General features: G+C 40.4%; 2 protein-coding genes across 2 annotated transcripts in view; one reads left to right on the forward strand and one right to left on the reverse strand.

Moving 5' to 3' along the window:
• SAMD15 (sterile alpha motif domain containing 15) lies at positions 1 to 15,627 on the forward strand. Its single transcript, XM_047795026.1, has 3 exons — positions 1 to 1,710; positions 3,170 to 3,268; positions 13,896 to 15,627. The coding sequence occupies exons 1-3, from the start codon at positions 94 to 96 to the stop codon at positions 14,085 to 14,087; spliced, it is 1,908 nt and encodes a 635-aa protein (XP_047650982.1). The 5' UTR covers positions 1 to 93; the 3' UTR covers positions 14,088 to 15,627.
• The window catches only part of NOXRED1 (NADP dependent oxidoreductase domain containing 1), a 17,874-nt gene continuing 16,101 nt past the window's right edge, over positions 14,959 to 16,731 (reverse strand). The window contains exon 8 of the mRNA XM_047795028.1: positions 14,959 to 15,527. Within this exon, the coding sequence (XP_047650984.1) occupies positions 15,350 to 15,527 (178 nt within the window). The 3' untranslated portion in view covers positions 14,959 to 15,349. The remainder of the gene's footprint in view (positions 15,528 to 16,731) is intronic.

Below are 16,731 nucleotides of genomic sequence, written 5' to 3' on the forward strand. Positions count from 1 at the left end.
CCGTGAGACCCGGCCGGAAGTCGTGGTATCCATAGAGACGCTATCGGAAGTTGGGGTTGCTAGGAGGCCTGGGCGCGTCGGCTCAGCTGCGTCATGGCTGAAGTCCCAGAAGATTACGATTCCGATCTGGGTGAAGATGAAAACCTGCCGTATGAGAAAGCAAAACTGCCTGAGTCTCCTAAGGTGACTGAAGATGACAAACCAGACGTCATGGCCGAGGGAAGCCTGGAGGTACCTGTGGAGACTGACCAAGAGCCAGAGACAGAAGAAGAGGACTTCAAAGAGGGAGCACGGGAGAGTGCTAAGGAAGGACACCCACTCCTAAAACCAACCCGCGTGTCCGAAGAAGAGATTCCCAACAAGTCTGAGGTAGACTTTTCCAACGAGACTGAGCTAGGGATTCCCCAAGAGGTAAAGTCAGAGACATCCAGACAGATAGGAGGAGAGCTTTTCAAGGATGTGGAGGTCCCTGCGGACAAAAAGGGGGAGCAGCCAGAAGAGGAAGCCGGATCAAATGTTACAGAAGATGTACACATAGAGTCAGCTAAAGAAACAGACCTAGAGCTACCAAAGGAAGCCGAGTCTGCGGTCCCAGGGTCCACCATGAGTGAGACAAGATTAGAGTTAGGAGAGGAGACCAAACCAGAGGTTCAGGAGGAATCACTTAGAGAGCAACATGAAGAGACAGGTCTGGAACCTACAGAGCAGACCAAACCTGAATATCCAAGTGAGACACCACGAAAATCAATGGAAGAGGACGCTCTACAGCCACTAAAGATGACTACACCAGAAATTCCAGAGGAGACACAAAGTAAGTCACCTGAGAAAAGGACAGAGCCACTGGAGCAGGCCAAAGCAGAGATTCCAGCAGAGAAACCAAGTCTGTCCGCTGAGGACACACAAAGAAAGTCAACTGAAGAGAAAATGTCAGAGCCACTAGAGGAGATCAAATCAGAGTTTTCTGAGGAAAAATCAAGAAAACCAATTGAGAAAACAGTTCCAGAGCTCCCAGGAGAGGCCAAACCAGAAGTTCAAGAGGAGCCACAAAGAAAGTCAACTGTGGAGAAAGTTCTAGATCCACCAGAACAGACTGACCCAGTGTTTCCAAAGACAGAACCAAGAAAGCCAACTGAGGAAACAGATCAAATGCCACCACAGCAGACCAAACCAGAAGTGCAAGAGAAGACACAAACAGAGCCAACTAAGGAGGGAGATTTAGAGTTATCAGATTATACAGAACCACTACTTGGAAAAGAGACACATGTAGAATTTGCCAAGGAAGCTAGGCCAGAACCAATTGAATTTAAGCATTCTGCAGACCAGGAAGAGCTAGAGCACTCTGACCATCAAATCAGAAAGTTGTTACTAAATGAAACTAAAAAAGTTTCAAAAGACTCTGTGTCAAGGTCTCTTACAGTAAGTGAAGCAAACTTAGTGAATACAGATTATGAGTTTTCTAAAGAACTCCAGAGTCTGTTTCAGCTTTCTGATACCAATTATGAATTTTACTCATATTTCTTTGAGTCTCGGAAGGATTTAAGAGAATCATCTAGTGAAAAGGAAGTTGCAAATCTGTCCCCAGGGTCCATGAAACTGGTTCATAAAAAAACCTGGCACCCCAAGCATACTCACCTACAATTTGAGTATCTTGAATGGAGCCCAGAGGAAGTTGCAGAGTGGATTAGCCAGCTAGGCTTCCCTCAATATAAGGTACAAAATTAACATTTTTTGGAAATCCTTTACTCATTCCTTTACCTCTTATTCCTATACCCTTCCCTGAGCTTTTGCCACTTCTTGGAGTATAGAAGAGTCATGGACTAGAGGTAATTTGGATTTTAATTTTGGCCTTTTTCTTTTCATAGAAATCTATATTTTTAAAAAGGATTTTGTCCAAGATAGACTTTTTGGTACTTTGTCAAGTTGTCTCTGTAGCAGCTCCCTTAACTTGAACTGGTACTATTAATCTTAAGTGTCTGCCCCAAATGTGTTATATATATCAAGAGCACCTAACAGTATTAATTTATATAGCCAATTATGGGTTTTGGTTTTTTTTTTTGTTTTGTTTTGTTTTGTTTTGTTTTTTGCTTTCTCTCTCTCTTGGCCACTCCATGGCATATGGTTGTTCCCAGGGAACTGCAGAAGTTCCCAGGCCAGGGCTCAGATCCCAGCCATAGTGGCAACCCATACTGCAGCAACACCAGATCCTTTAACCTACCGTTCTGGGCTGGGGATCGAACCTGTGTCCCTGCACTCCAATGAGGCCACTGATCCCATCGCACCACAGCAGGAACTATATACCTAATTAACCAAGAATAATTTTGTTAAAAAATATATAGTTTGAGGGAGTTCCCTGGTGGCCAAACAGTTAAGGATCAGATGTTTTCACTGCTGTGGCATGGGTTTGATCCCTGGCCCTGGGAACTTCTGCATGCCATGGGCATGGCCTCAATAAATAAATAAAAGGCAGGAAAATTAAAAGGACAGAATTTGTTTTTTTTGTCTTTTTGCCTTTTCTAGGGCCGCTCCCACGGCATATGGAGGTTCCCAGGCTAGGGGTCTAATTGGAGCTGTAGCCACCAGCCTACGCCAGAGCCACAGCAACGCAGGATCAGAGCCGCGTCTGCAACCTACACCACAGCTCATGGCAATGCCGGGTCCTTAACCCACTGAGTAAAGCCAGGGATCCAACCCACAACCTCATGGCTCCTAGTCGGATTCATTAACCACTGCACCACAACGGGAACTCCGAAAGGACAGAATTTTTTTTAAAAAAAATAATGTGAATTCTCTTATGTCACTGGTGCCAGTTATGTTCTTAGGCTACTACAAACAACACAAGATCTTAAATCTTTGGTACCTTGTACTTAAAAGTGTAGTTGAAGTGTGAAAGAAGACCTAGCTGTATCATGCCACAAAAAAAAAAAAAAGTGAAGCAGCAATATGAAATCCAATCAAGAGTTTAGATGGAAAATATGTGGGATTATTAGGATTATTATTAAATTCAAATTTTAAATTAAATTTTTTTCTCAGTGTAGAACTAAAGACAAACATGATTGAGGCATTCCTCCCGCCTTCCTGCCTTCCTTCCCCCTTCTTTCCTCTGTCTTGCTTTCTTTGCTTCCTGTATTCGCCATGCCTCTTTTGAGTGATGCTCTCATTGTGCTGACAGGAGTGTTTTACCACAAACTTCATCAGTGGCCGAAAACTCATCCACGTAAACTGCTCAAACCTCCCTCACATGGGGATAACAGATTTTCAGGACATGAAGGTGAGTTGTGTATATAGAGCCCTGTAGCCGTGCTACCATCTCTCTCAAACCAACCTCCTTTTATTCCAGCCCGGCTTCCAATTTTTGTCAATAGTGTCATGATATTCCCAGTCTCCCAGGCTCACAGTGGTTGCTTCCTCTCTGTCCTTTGATTTCCCACAAAGATCTCAAGAACTATCTTTTCCTCCTATAGCATCTGGTTTTCTCCATTCCCACATGTTCAGACCTTTATCAGACCTTTACTAGACTGAACCTAGAACCTTCCAGTAGCTTCCTGCATTTAGCCTCTGTCCTTAGGCTCTTTGCTTTCAAGGGTCCTGCTTTTATTTATTCTATTTTTATTTTTTTGTTTTTGTCTTTTTTTGCCTTTTCTAGGGCCGCTCCTGTGGCATGTGGAGGTTCCCAGGCTAGGGGTCGAATCGGAGCTGTAGCCTCCGGCCTACGCCAGAGCCACAGCAACGCGGGATCTGAGCCGCGTCTGCAACCTACACCACAGCTCACGGCAATGCCGGATCGTTAACCTACTGAGCAAGGGCAGGGATCGAACCCGCAACCTCATGGTTCCTAGTTGGATTCGTTAACCACTGCGCCACGATGGGAACTCCAACTGTCCTGCTTTTAGATTCTTACCTTCCAACTCTATACAGTGTACTACTCAGAAACCTTCTTTGGATCCCCTCTACTTACAAGGGAGTCTCAACTCTTTAGCTTAGGATTCAAGGCCCTCCACGGATTTTCCCCAACCACTCTTCTCTCGCCTACTGCTCCAGTGTCACAGGTCCAGCTCACACCTCAAACCTGTCTTGTGCATTCCTCCCTCAGCATCTTTGTTCAGCTCCCTCTTCACTTGCATGACTAACAGGAATCTTAAACATCCCTCATCATGAGGACCCATTCTCATCTCCCCATGAAGTCTTTCCTGCCCTTCCAAGCCCACAGTAACCTCTCCTCCAAAGTTCTCATACATTTTATGTCTAACACCCATTGGCACTTTGTTATAACACCATATGTGCTTTGTCTGCTTTGCTACCTAACTTTGAAGGAAGTTACCTTAACCTCTCTGGACCTTAATTTCCTAAGGTCTCTGCAACACTGACAGACCATGATTATGCTTCCTTGTGCAGCAGTACTTTCCATTTATGGTGTTTGTAGTTTACAAAGCTTCATGGACATAATCTCATTTGTAACCTTTCCTTGAATACCCCCAACTGAACATACCAGTGGTTTCATTCAGCACACTCTTGCCCATAAATTCTCTGCCTCAGTGGTTCTCAGTTTTGGATGGACTTTGGAATCAGATGAGTATTTTTTTTTTTTTCCTGCGACATATGGAGGTTCCCGGGCTAGGGGTCGAATCGGAGCTGTAGCTGCCAGCCTATGCCAGAGCCACAGCAACGTGGGATCCGAGCCACATCTGCGACCTACACCACAGCTCACGGCAACGCCGGAACCTTGACCCAATGAGCAAGGGCAGGGATCGAACCCACAACCTCATGGTTCTTAGTTGGATTCGTTAGCCACTGCGCCACGACGGGAACTCCTGAGATTTAAAAAAAAAAAAAAAAAAAAAAAAAAAGGATTCCTAGGCTCCACACTCCAGAGATTTTGAGTCATTAGACCTAAGGTAGGCCCTGGAATTTGTTCTCTAGGTGACTCTTGATCAGGCCTTAGAACCATATAATTCCATAAGTCATATAGTTTAGAAAATAAGAAAACTATACTCATTAATACCTAAAGTCCTTTTCCTGGCAACAAGATATAAAGAAAATTAAATTGTTAAACACATAATCCTAAGTGAACATTTTATCTCCTGAACTCTATCGATAGCTATCCTTTCTGAGTGCTTACTGTGTGTTGGACATCATACATACATTATTTCACTTAATCCCCATGTTAAAGAAGAGAAAACTGAGGCCCAGAAAGGTGAAGCAAATTACACAAGATCATTCAGATAGTACGTTTAAGAGCCAGGATTCACACCTATTCTGTATAATATCCCAATCTATGCTCTATTTAAACCACTATAATATATTGCAGTATAGTCTTCTTATTCTCTAAATGAATAATTTTGTGGAGTTCCTGTTGTGATTCAGCAGTAATGAACCCAACTAGTACCCATGAAGAAGCGGGTTTGATCCCTGACCCTGCTCAGTGGGTTAAGGATCCAGCATCGCCATGAGCTGCAGTGTAGGTCACAGACAAGGCTCAGATGCCCAGTTGCTGTGGCTGTGGCTGTGGCTGTGGTATAGGCCTATAGCTGCAGTTCCAATTTTACCTCTAGCCTGGGAACTTCCATAGGCCTTGGGTAGAGTCCAAAAAAAAAAAAGACAAAAAAAAAGTTTTTTAACTGAATCTACGTATAACTGTGAACCTACATATACATTATGTAGAAAAGGAGCACTTATTACAAATTAGTATTTCCAACCATGCCTTCATAGAGTTACCAAATACTACAAGATAAATATCTTCTTTTTATGTTCAGAGCTGATACAGCTGTTTTTATGAGCTCTGATTTCTACTTATGTTTATAGTACACTGTATCTTCTAAACAAAAAGGGACAAAATATGCAAAATAGTAACTTGTAATCCAAATTCCTAAAACTTTTAAGTACCGAGAACTTCAACTTTTTATCACGAGGAAGCATTTTTAAGAGTCTGCCAATTCATTTTGCTTCCTTGACATTTTAACTCCCAAAGTACAATAACAACACACAATCATACAAATTCTAATTATGCCCTTTCTTGTCTTGGAAGAAACAAGAGGTCTTAAAAATCTTCCGAAATCCATAAGAATAAGTGATGAACCCAGTGGTATATCCTTATATTCCAAGAGGTTTGAATAAACAAACTTCGGAATATGTGTTATCAAAGTCACCAGACAAAAATGGCCTCTCTTGATGTTACGGGGGTAACGAAGATCAGGATATTCAAAAGTATGTTCGATAGGTTTTGCCTGACAGGTCCACATAGAAAAGCTATGATACGATGCCACCGGTAACTTTTTAGAGATGATACATGACTTAAGTGTGTTACAGTTCCCTTCCTTACCTATACACTGAGCATTTCTAACCACACCGTTATATCTCTAGCACAGTGCATCGGTAATTGATCCTGTAAAAACACTTAAGCAGTGTAGTCGTCTTTTTCTTGCTAAGTCTCTGTTATCAGCATTCACAGGCTTTGGAGAGTGGGAAGAATCGGGGCAGGGTGCTTGACTGTACAGAACTCTGGACATGCTGCCAAGAAATTGAATCACATTTGAACTATGCATCCCATTTACAAGCCTTGTAGTTAATTCATGGGCAGTTCCTCAACTTCCCTTTACTTCCATAATTTTGCAGTTATTCATGCTTCACCTACAGAAACAACTCACCTTTCTTTCTATCCTTTCTATAGCATATTAAGGAGAGTAGAGAAGGGCTAAATATATAGGTGAGACTGGTGAGGAGTGCAGAAGGATAGAAACACTAATTCTTCTTTTTTTCATTTGGCCAAGGAAGCTCGGGAAACCACTATCTAGGTTTTCCCATTTATAGTGGTGCTCTAGCTTGGTAAAAATGAGAGAGTCAATTTTTTTTTGCTATTCGTAATTACATAGTGCTTTTTAAAAATTGTACTGAAGTATAGTTGATTTACAGTGTTAATTTCTGCTATACTGCAAAGTAACTCAGCCATACATAAATATTCTTTTTCATATTCTTTTCCATTTTGGTTTGTCACAGGATAGTGACTATAGTTCCCTGTGCTATGGCAGTAAGACCTTGTCGTTTATCCATCCTATATATAATAGTTTGCCTCTGCTAATCCCAAACTCCCAATCCTTCCCTCCCCCACTGCCATTCCTCCTTGGCACAAGTCTGTTTTTGTTTCATAGATATGTTGATTTGTGTAATGTTTTAGATTGCACCTATAAATAGTATCATACAGTGTTTATCTTTTTCTGCCTTACTTTGCTTAATTAATATGATAATCTCGAGGTCCATCCATGTGGCTGTATAAATGGCATTATTTCATTATTTTTAATGGCTAATATTACACTGTATATATGCACCACGTCTTTATCCATTCTCTGTCTATGGACGTTGAGGTTGTTTCTATGTCTTGGCTACTGTAAATAGTTCTGCTGTGAACATTAGGGTGCATGTATCTTTTCAAACTACAGTTTTGTATGGATATATGCTCAGGAATGGGATTGCTGGATCACATGGCAACTCTATTTTTAGTTTTTTGAGGAACCTCTGTACTGTTTTCTACAGAGCCTCCACCAATTTACATTTCCACCAACAATGTCAGAGTTCCCTTTTCTTCATACCCTCTCCAGCATTTATTATAGACTTTTTTTTTTTTGTCTTTTAGCCCTTTCTTGGGCCGCTCCTGCGGCATATGGGAGGTTCCCAGGCTAGGGGTCTAATCGGAGCCGTAGCCGCCAGCCTACGCCAGAGCCACAGCAACGCGGGATCCGAGCCGCATCTTGCGACCTACGCCACAGCTCAGGGCAAGGCCGGATCGTTAACCCACTGAGCAAGGGCAGGGACCGAACCCGCAACCTCATGGTTCCTAGTCGGATTCGTTAACCACTGCGCCACAACGGGAACTCCCTATTATAGACTTTTTAATGATTGCCATTCTGACTGGTATGAGGTGGTACCTGGTAGTTTTGATTTGCAAAGTCAATCATTTATCCAAGGGAAAGCTAGACAGGATAGCACTGCTCTTGCTTCAGCTTTCTGACTTACAAAATAATTCTCAAAATATTTTTAACTCTTCATTCCATCAAGTAATCAAAAGAATCTATGATAATCATTTGGAGAAGACCATAGATGAATTTATTTATTCCTTCTGCATGATTTTATATTACAAAGTGCTGCCTTATAAACTTTATATCTCAGCATTTTTACTACATCTCCCTTATTATAAGTTATTTATTTATTTATTTTTGTCTTTTTTGCCATTTCTTGGGCCACTCCCGTGGAATATGGAGGTTCCCAGGCTAGGGGTCCAATCAGAGCTGTAGCTGCCGGCCTACACCAGAGCCACAGCAATGCAGGACCCGAGCCACATCTGCGACCTACACCACAGCTCATGGCAACGCTGGATCCTTAACCCACTGAGCAAGGGCAGGGATTGAACCTGCAACCTCATGGTTCCTAGTCAGATTCACTAACCACTGAGCCATGACAGGAACTCCTCCCTTATTATAAGTTATTTAAATAGCACACATTCATGTCAGCAGTTGTCACTAAACAAATTTTTTTAATTTTTAAGTTTCAAATGATTTTAGTTTTATAGAACATTTGTAAAGATGGTACAGAGTTCCTATGTCCTCTTAAAACTTCTCTCAATGTTAACATCTGATGTAACCACGGTACATTTATCAAAACTAAGAAATTAATACCAGCACAGCCCTGTTAAACAAACTGCAGACTTTATTCACATTTCTGCAATTTTTACACTGATGTCCTTTTTTTATTACTAAATGAATTTATTACATTTATAGTTGTACAATGATCATCACAATCCAATTTCATAGGATTTCCATCCCACAACCCTAGTGAACCCCCCCACCCCCAAACTGTCTTGTTTGGAAACCATAAATTTTTCAAAGTCGGTGAGTCAGTAACTGTTCTGCAAAGAAGTTCTTTGTGTCCTTTTTTCAGATTCCACATGTCAGTGAAAGCATTTGATGTTGGTGTCTCATTGTATGGCTGACTTCACTTAGCATGATAATTTCTAGGTCCATCCATGTTGCTAAAAATGCTGGTATTTCATTCCTTTTAATGGCTGAGTAATATTCCATTGTGTATATGTACCACATCTTCTTTATCCACTCCTCTGTCAATGGACATTTAGGTTGTTTCCATGTCTTGGCTATTGAAAATAGTGCTGCAGTGAACATCGGAGTACATGTGTCTTTGCGAGTCATGGTTTTCTCTGGATAGATGCCCAGGAAGGGGATTGCTGGATCAAATGGTAGTTCTATTTTTAGTTTTCTGAGGAATCTCCATACTCTTTCCACAGTGGTTGCACCAATTTACATTCCCACCAACAGTGTAATAGGGTTCCTTTTTCTCCACACCCTCTCCAGCACTTATTATTTGTAGACTTTTTGATGATGGCCATTCTGGCTGGTTTAGGGTGGTACCTCATAGTGGTTTTGATTTGCATTTCTCTAAGAATGAGTGATGTTGAACATCTTTTCATGTGTTTCTTGGCCATCTGTAGGTCTTCTTTGGAGAATTGTCTGTTTAGATCTTCTGCCCATTTTTGGATGGGGTTGTTTGTTTTTTTGGTATTGAGCTGCAGAAGGTGTTTATAAATTTTGAGATCTGATGTCCTGTTTTCATTCCAGGATCCAGTTGGGGAAATCACCTTGCACTTAGCTGTCAAGTTTCCTTGGTCTCCTCCAATATGTGACATTTTCTTGATCTTTCTTTGTCTTTCATGACCTTGATACTTTCAAGAGTAGTAGGCACGTATTTTGTAGATTTACCTCAGTTTGAATTTGCCTCATGTTTCCCATGAGATTATGCTTTGGAGGGAGACTCCCACAGAGATGATGAGCCCATCTTAGCTAATCAAATCAGGGGTACATGGTATCAGCATGACTAACTGGAGATGTTAACTTTGAGCACTGGGTTAAGGTAGTTTCTTCATTACAAAGTTACCATGTTTCCCTTTTCCTGCATTATTCAATAGAAGTGAGTTATTGGAATTCCCGCTGTGGCACAGCAGGATCAGTGGCATCTCTGGAGCCCTGTGACAGGTTTAATCCCTCCCCTGGCACAGTTAAGGGTCTCGTGTAGGTTGCAACTGTGTTTGTTGCAGGTCCGAAGTGTGGCTGGGATCTGGGAAGTCCATATGCCCCAGGACGGCTAAAAAGGGAGGGAGGGAGGGGGGAAGGAGGGGAGAGAGGGAGGAAGGAAGGGAGGAAGGAGGAAGAAATGAGTTACTAAGCCTAACCCAGACACTCAGAGAGGGGAATTAAACTCCACCTCCTGGTGGGATGAGTATCACAGCGTTTATGGACAGAAACGTATTGGGGAAGATAGTTTGAGGCTATACAAATAACTTGTTTCTCCCTTAAGTTTTGCCAATTTTAGCATTCATTCATGGATCTTGCCTGCATCAGTTATTACCATGTTGTCCTAATAATAATTTTCTATTTTCTCCTTCCTTCCATGTTTAATTGGAACTCTGCTTAAGGAACTTTTCTGTGTTTAATTGTCCCATCTCCCCCATTTGTCTTTCAGTTTGTCTTCTGTGTCCTTTTTACATGCTCCCCTTATTATTTTATTTTTTATTTTTTAGCATTTTCTGGCACTGCACATTACTTCAGATTCATTTTGTATTTTTCTTGCTCCAACCCTTAGAAGCAGCCATGTCTCCAAGGAGCCCTGGTTGCTTTTATTAGAAAATGGTATTTAGCAACGAAGATGTGGTCAGTAGTTGTGCTTGTTGCTACTGAGGCGTTACTGCTTCTAGGCGCTCTCAGCAGAAAGATGTGGGAAACATATGTATATATACTAACCCATGTATACACAAATATGTAGCTTTTTTCTGTAAGTATGAGTTCGTTCCTACTGATAACCTTGACTTTAGTCCAGCACTACAGTGTTCATACTAGCCTGCGTCCTTCCTACCCCCTACCCCACTTTGCTTCTTTATAACTTCTTTCTCTGACAGTGAGAAACCTGGCTCTGCTTATCTATACCTACGTATCCCTCTGAGAAATTTACCAAATAGAGTACAGTATTTGGGTACAGTTCTCTTTGCCTTTAGCCTTAAACTCACTAGACAAAGCACAGTTTTTCAAAGTTCAAGTTATTTATTTAGGTCAGCTCCTTTCTTCCCTTCCTCCTTCAGTGAGTTTGTGTCTTACTTTGTAATACAGTTAGATTAATTTGTCTACAGCCTATATTCCATCATGGGCTTCCACAGTATCCTGGCTGTTAAAAAAATTTTGCCTACAGTAAAGTCACTCTTTTCAGTATACAGTTCTGTGGGTTTTGATCAATGTACAGGGAGGGTCATGTATCCATCACCACAGAACCACACGGAACGATTCTGTCACCCTAAAATTTCCCCTGGGTCCCCGCTGTAGTCAGTGTACTCTGCTACCTAATCCCTGGCAACTATTCACCTTTTTGTCCCTATAGTTTTACCTTTTCTAGAATGCCATGTAAATGGAATCAAGTAAAATGCAGCCTTTGAGTATGGCTTCTTTTCCTTAGCAAAATGCATTAAAGATTAATCTATACTGTAATATGAATCAACAAGATTTTAAGGACATTATACATCTGCTTTAATAATAGTGGTATAGATGATTCGTATTGAACCACAATTATGTCTTTAGGTTTAATTAAAGTAAATTATAGGTAACAGCTATGCAAATGTGCATAGTTACATACTCTAAGGTAACTAAATGCCCGCATAATAAATTGGTAATGATAAAGCGAAACCACTAGTAGTTAACACATAAAAGCAAGAATAGTAGCCTTTGAAAACCATAATTAGCACAAGATACAATGGTGACACAGAAATAATAGAATCTTCTTGAAAACTGTGGGCATTGCACATATCTGCTTAAGGCCATGTGAAGTATGTGCTCTACAGAGGCTGCCATCCTAGAATATGGAATTAAGAATCCTTAGAAAACTCCATATAAAACTCTTCATGAATATCTATTTTTAATAATCCTTACTAATTTGCCCTAAGTCCTAGGCAAAAATTGTTTATTGCTTTTCAACAGAAATAAAGAAAGAACTCACAGTTATAGACTAATTTACAGCCCATCAGAGGACTCTCATGATCCATCCGTGAACCTCGGACATACCTTAAAAATCACTGAATTTGAGACAGTTAGAGTTTATTTCCTGATTCCACATGTAACCAGGAGCTTTAGAACACTTTTAATTTCTGCATTAGAGTATTCAACAGTATTGGATTCTGTTTGCCTACAGCAGAAACACAGTTCTTTTGGTTAATGATGAATGCGTTATGACTACAGGGTTCCTCCTGGGGGGTACCAGCAGTCAGCCTCAGGATATTTGTGAAATAACCTCTGCTGGTGAGGCACAGTCTGAAGGAGAGTTAGAGTGAGTTGCTGAGCAGACAAGGGCTCAGTGTAGCAGCATCAGTTACAAACGAGAATTCTTAAGAGCCGCCTGTGGTAATTTGGATCTCAGTGCTCCGAAACCTCAGTTGCTACAGACCTCAATTAGCATTCCCACTGGGAATGCAGAGCAACTATGTAGACTCTGTCTTTTATCCACACACCATCCCTAGAGTCTGAACAAAACCAATTCAAGTAAGATTGAGAAGAAAGGTATCTTACCTATCTCAAATGCACTGCTAATGGGCAGTATGCATCAGGTTTAGAATTGTCCATGGTGTGAATTTTATTTTATTTTATTTTTTCATGGTGTGAATTTTAAAACCTCGTAACTATGGCCAGTTTTAAAGTTAAAAAAAAAAAAAACCCATTCCAGATACTCCTTTGTGTTCTAGCAGCAACTTCATGGACTACATTCTCACTCAGATACAGAATATGAATTCAAATAGCGTGTTATAATAGACCTATAATTAAAACTATAAATTGAAAATGCAATGACAGTTTAACCTAGGATATCGAGTGGCATGGTATTCAATGAATACAAATTGTTTTAGAGACACTGGTAATTGTGGCAAAAGGTATTTTTAAAGAATATACAAATATAATAACTGGAATTTTAGTTCTGCTTTTTCACGTTTGAGGTTTCTTTTCAGTCAAACAAATTGAATAATTATTTGGGTAATGAGTTTCTTTCTTAGCTGAATATTAACTGAGCCCCTTATAGACAAGTTATTTATTAACCTTCCTAGAGACAGTCATGGCTCCTAATGTGAACATAATGTCTGCTCATATCATTGGTCAGACTGCTCAGCCAAAAGAAATGAACCCAGCCATGGCTATCTGATGCAAAGGCCTAGAAACATCTTTAAGTGGTAGTTTTGTTTTGTTTTGTTTTTGTCTTTTTGCTTTTCTAGGGCCACTTCCCGCGGCATATGGAGGTTCCCAGGCTAGGGGTCGAATCGGAGCTGTAGCCGCCAGCCTACACCACAGCCACAGCAACGCGGGATCCGAGCCGCGTCTGCAACCTATACCACAGCTCACAGCAACGCCAGATCCTTAACCCACTGAGGAAGGCCAGGGACTGAACCCGCAACCTCATGGTTCCTAGTCGGATTCGTTAACCACTGCGCCACGACAGGAACTCCCTTAAGTGGTACTTTTTAAAAGATAAATCATATGGAGTTCTCTTGTAGCTCAGTAAGGATCAGGTGTTGTCACTGCTACGGCTTGGGGCACTGCTATGGCATGGGTTTGATCCCTGGCCTGGGAACTTCCACATGCCCTGGGTTCAGCCAAAAAGGAAAAAAAAAAAAGATAAATCATGTGATATTTCTCTTAAGAACTGTGTTTTGATAAGGCCAGAGCAGGAAGCCTCTCAATGTGTTATTTAATTATTTTATTTCCCAATAGAAATAGCTCAAGGGGTTAGCATTCAGGAGGCCTAGGAAACTAAATAAAACTTATTTAGTTGTATCTACTGGTTAATCCCATTAAAAAATTATCCTTGCATTTCAGGTAATTTCTCAGCATACTCGGAAGCTACTGGGAATTGAAGAGCCACTATTCACACGCAGCATCAGGCTTCCCTACAGGGACAATATTGGCTTATTTTTAGAGCAGAAAGGTCATAGCGGAGTTAAATCTGATTCTTTGACCCTGTCTGAATTTGTACGAGAAGCAGGATTACAGGATTATGCTTCAAAATAACCGCCCCTGAAGAGGATGTGGCAGTAGAGTCTACCGAACCATAGGGCAACTGTTTCACTTGGCTTGAGAATCCAGCTACATGACATGGGTGGAGTATAGTCTCTCTGCATTTTCTTTTTCTCCTCTTCATCCAGGAGCAGAGTTAGAACTGCTGCCTCCACTCCTGGTTCTATCACTGACTCACAGCACCTTCCCTTTTTGTTTCAATTTAGCCCCTTGTTAAAACAAAGATAGCAATAGTCTCTTTCTGGGTAATTGTAAGAATTCCTGATAAATTCTAGTAATGCATCTGGTAGTAGGAACATGTTGGGGAAATAGAACTAAAAGTAAAATGAACTGCCAATCCAGATAATCCTCTTTGTAATTGCAGAAAAACAATTTTACTATTGAATTGGCACGAAATTAGGCTGCTAAAGAGATTGCAAAGACAAGGAAATCTCCCCCTTGGCAGATATAATCCATTATTTATACGTTAACTGTCCGTATCCAAAGAAAAATAAAATTCCTCATATCTTTATGACAAACAGAAAGTTGCCACCTGGAGCCAAGTACTTAGGCTAAACTCCCAGAGTCAGGGAGACAAGTGTCATCCTAGATGCTCACATTCCAGAGAGAAATTACAAATACTTCTTGTCACCTGAATGACTCCAGTTTCTCTCTAGTTTTATAGACCTAATTTCTCTTTCCTATTCCTAAGACTCACTAGGAATAAAAGCTGTATTTCACAAAATTATTTTTAGACATTTAATATAAATGCCAGCTATCTTAAAAATGGTTTTATGGTTTAAAATGGTTTAAATGGGAACAGCCTTAAATAAGATAGTACCAGAACAGTAACATATAGCTGCAATAAGCATAAAATGAGTCCTACTTCAATTAAGACTGTTTATCATACATTTTACTTTCCTATCCAAACTGGTAGGAAAATCAAGCTGTATCACTTGTCAGCTACGTACTGTTACAGGAATATTCATCCTGCTACAGAAAAAGGATGCTACAGCAAGAGTTTATGTAACTATCTAATAATGACATTATAACTTCTTGAATTTAGTTTTCGAAGACAGTGAATTTAACAAGGCTTTCCTGGGGAAGCAGCTTACTGTTAAGTGTGTCCGGTTATGTGGTTTCATTCAGTTGCTCCTCAAAGCCGGATAACCCAAATATGCTGAGGTAATGACATGATTTCCACTGTCAATTGGTATAATCAGAGCACAACTACTGTAGAGAGAAAAAAAAAATCTTGATTCCTGAGGTATCTTCTCCTATTGGAATGGAGAGCCTGTGGAACCCTCTGACTGTTCTTCTTTGGTTAGGGAGATGCCAAATGAATCACAGTATAGGTGGGTAAGGTGGTCCTGGAATGTGGTGCTATTTGAGAGATACTTGCTAAAAGGAGTTTCCTTGAGTTGTACAGCAGTCAGATCAAACCAGGGGAAAGGCCTGAAGTAGGAAAAAAAAAAAATACTGTTATATGTTTGTTCAATACATCTGATTTTTCTGTTAAACATTTCCTTTAAAGAAAATATTCCTCCCCTTGGAAGTAAGGTTCTTCATTTTCTTTTCTTTTTTTTTTTTTTTGCTATTTCTTTTGGGCCGCTTTACTGTTCACAGGATATTTATTTATTTTGTCTTTTTGCTATTTCTTTGGGCCGCTTCCGTGGCATATGGAGATTCCCAGGCTAGGGGTCTAATCGGAGCTGTAGCCACCGGCCTACGCCAGAGCCACAGCAACGCGGGATCCAAGCCGCGTCTGCAACCTACACCACAGCTCACAGCAACGCCGGATTGTTAACCCACTGAGCAAGGGCAGGGACCGAACCCGCAACCTCATGGTTCCTAGTCGGATTCGTTAACCACTGCGCCACGACGGGAACTCCCATTTTCTGTATCAAACTAAAATTCATAGTTAAATTACAAATTCAGCTGAAGCTATTCAGTATGTAGATTTAATTGTACTTATGAGTTTTCACAATTCTGTACAATTTCTATGCATTTGGGGAAGAATTCATAATTACAGAATAATCATGACAATGAAATTGACATCCTTTTCAATATATTTTCTTTAAATTTAGAAAGAAAATATATAAGAGGATGATGGCCATTAGGAATGAAAAAACCTCATTTCTTTTACAATGCCCTCTTAAAAAAAAAGTTATCCTCTTCAACTGTATAGGGAAAGAAGTAGAAGTTAATACACAAATAAAAATGGGGCAATGTTAAGTATTAGTCTATATTGGAATTCAAGTACAAAAGCATTAAGACAGGGTTTTAAAGTGTTAAAAAAATCTCCTAGAATAAATGAGTTCAGCAAGGTTGTAGGATATAAAAAAACATATAAAAATCAATTGTTTTTATATATACTAGCAATGAATACTTGACAAAATTTTAAGTGCAATTCCTTTCACACACACAAAATGGAATACTTAGGTGAAAAGCTAACAAAACATGTATAAGACTTGCATACTGAAAACTACAAAATGCTGATGAAATAAGATCAAAATAAATGGGGAGGCCTACTGTGTACATGGATGGGAAAACTCATCATTAAAAAGACGTCAATTCTCCACAAATTGATCTATAAGTGTAATGATAAAACAGAAATCAGTGACCACACCAAATGCTGGTGCAGATGCAGAGAGACTGA

The sequence above is a fragment of the Phacochoerus africanus genome, chromosome 9 (genome assembly GCF_016906955.1).
Source record: "Phacochoerus africanus isolate WHEZ1 chromosome 9, ROS_Pafr_v1, whole genome shotgun sequence".
NCBI lineage: Eukaryota > Metazoa > Chordata > Mammalia > Artiodactyla > Suidae > Phacochoerus > Phacochoerus africanus.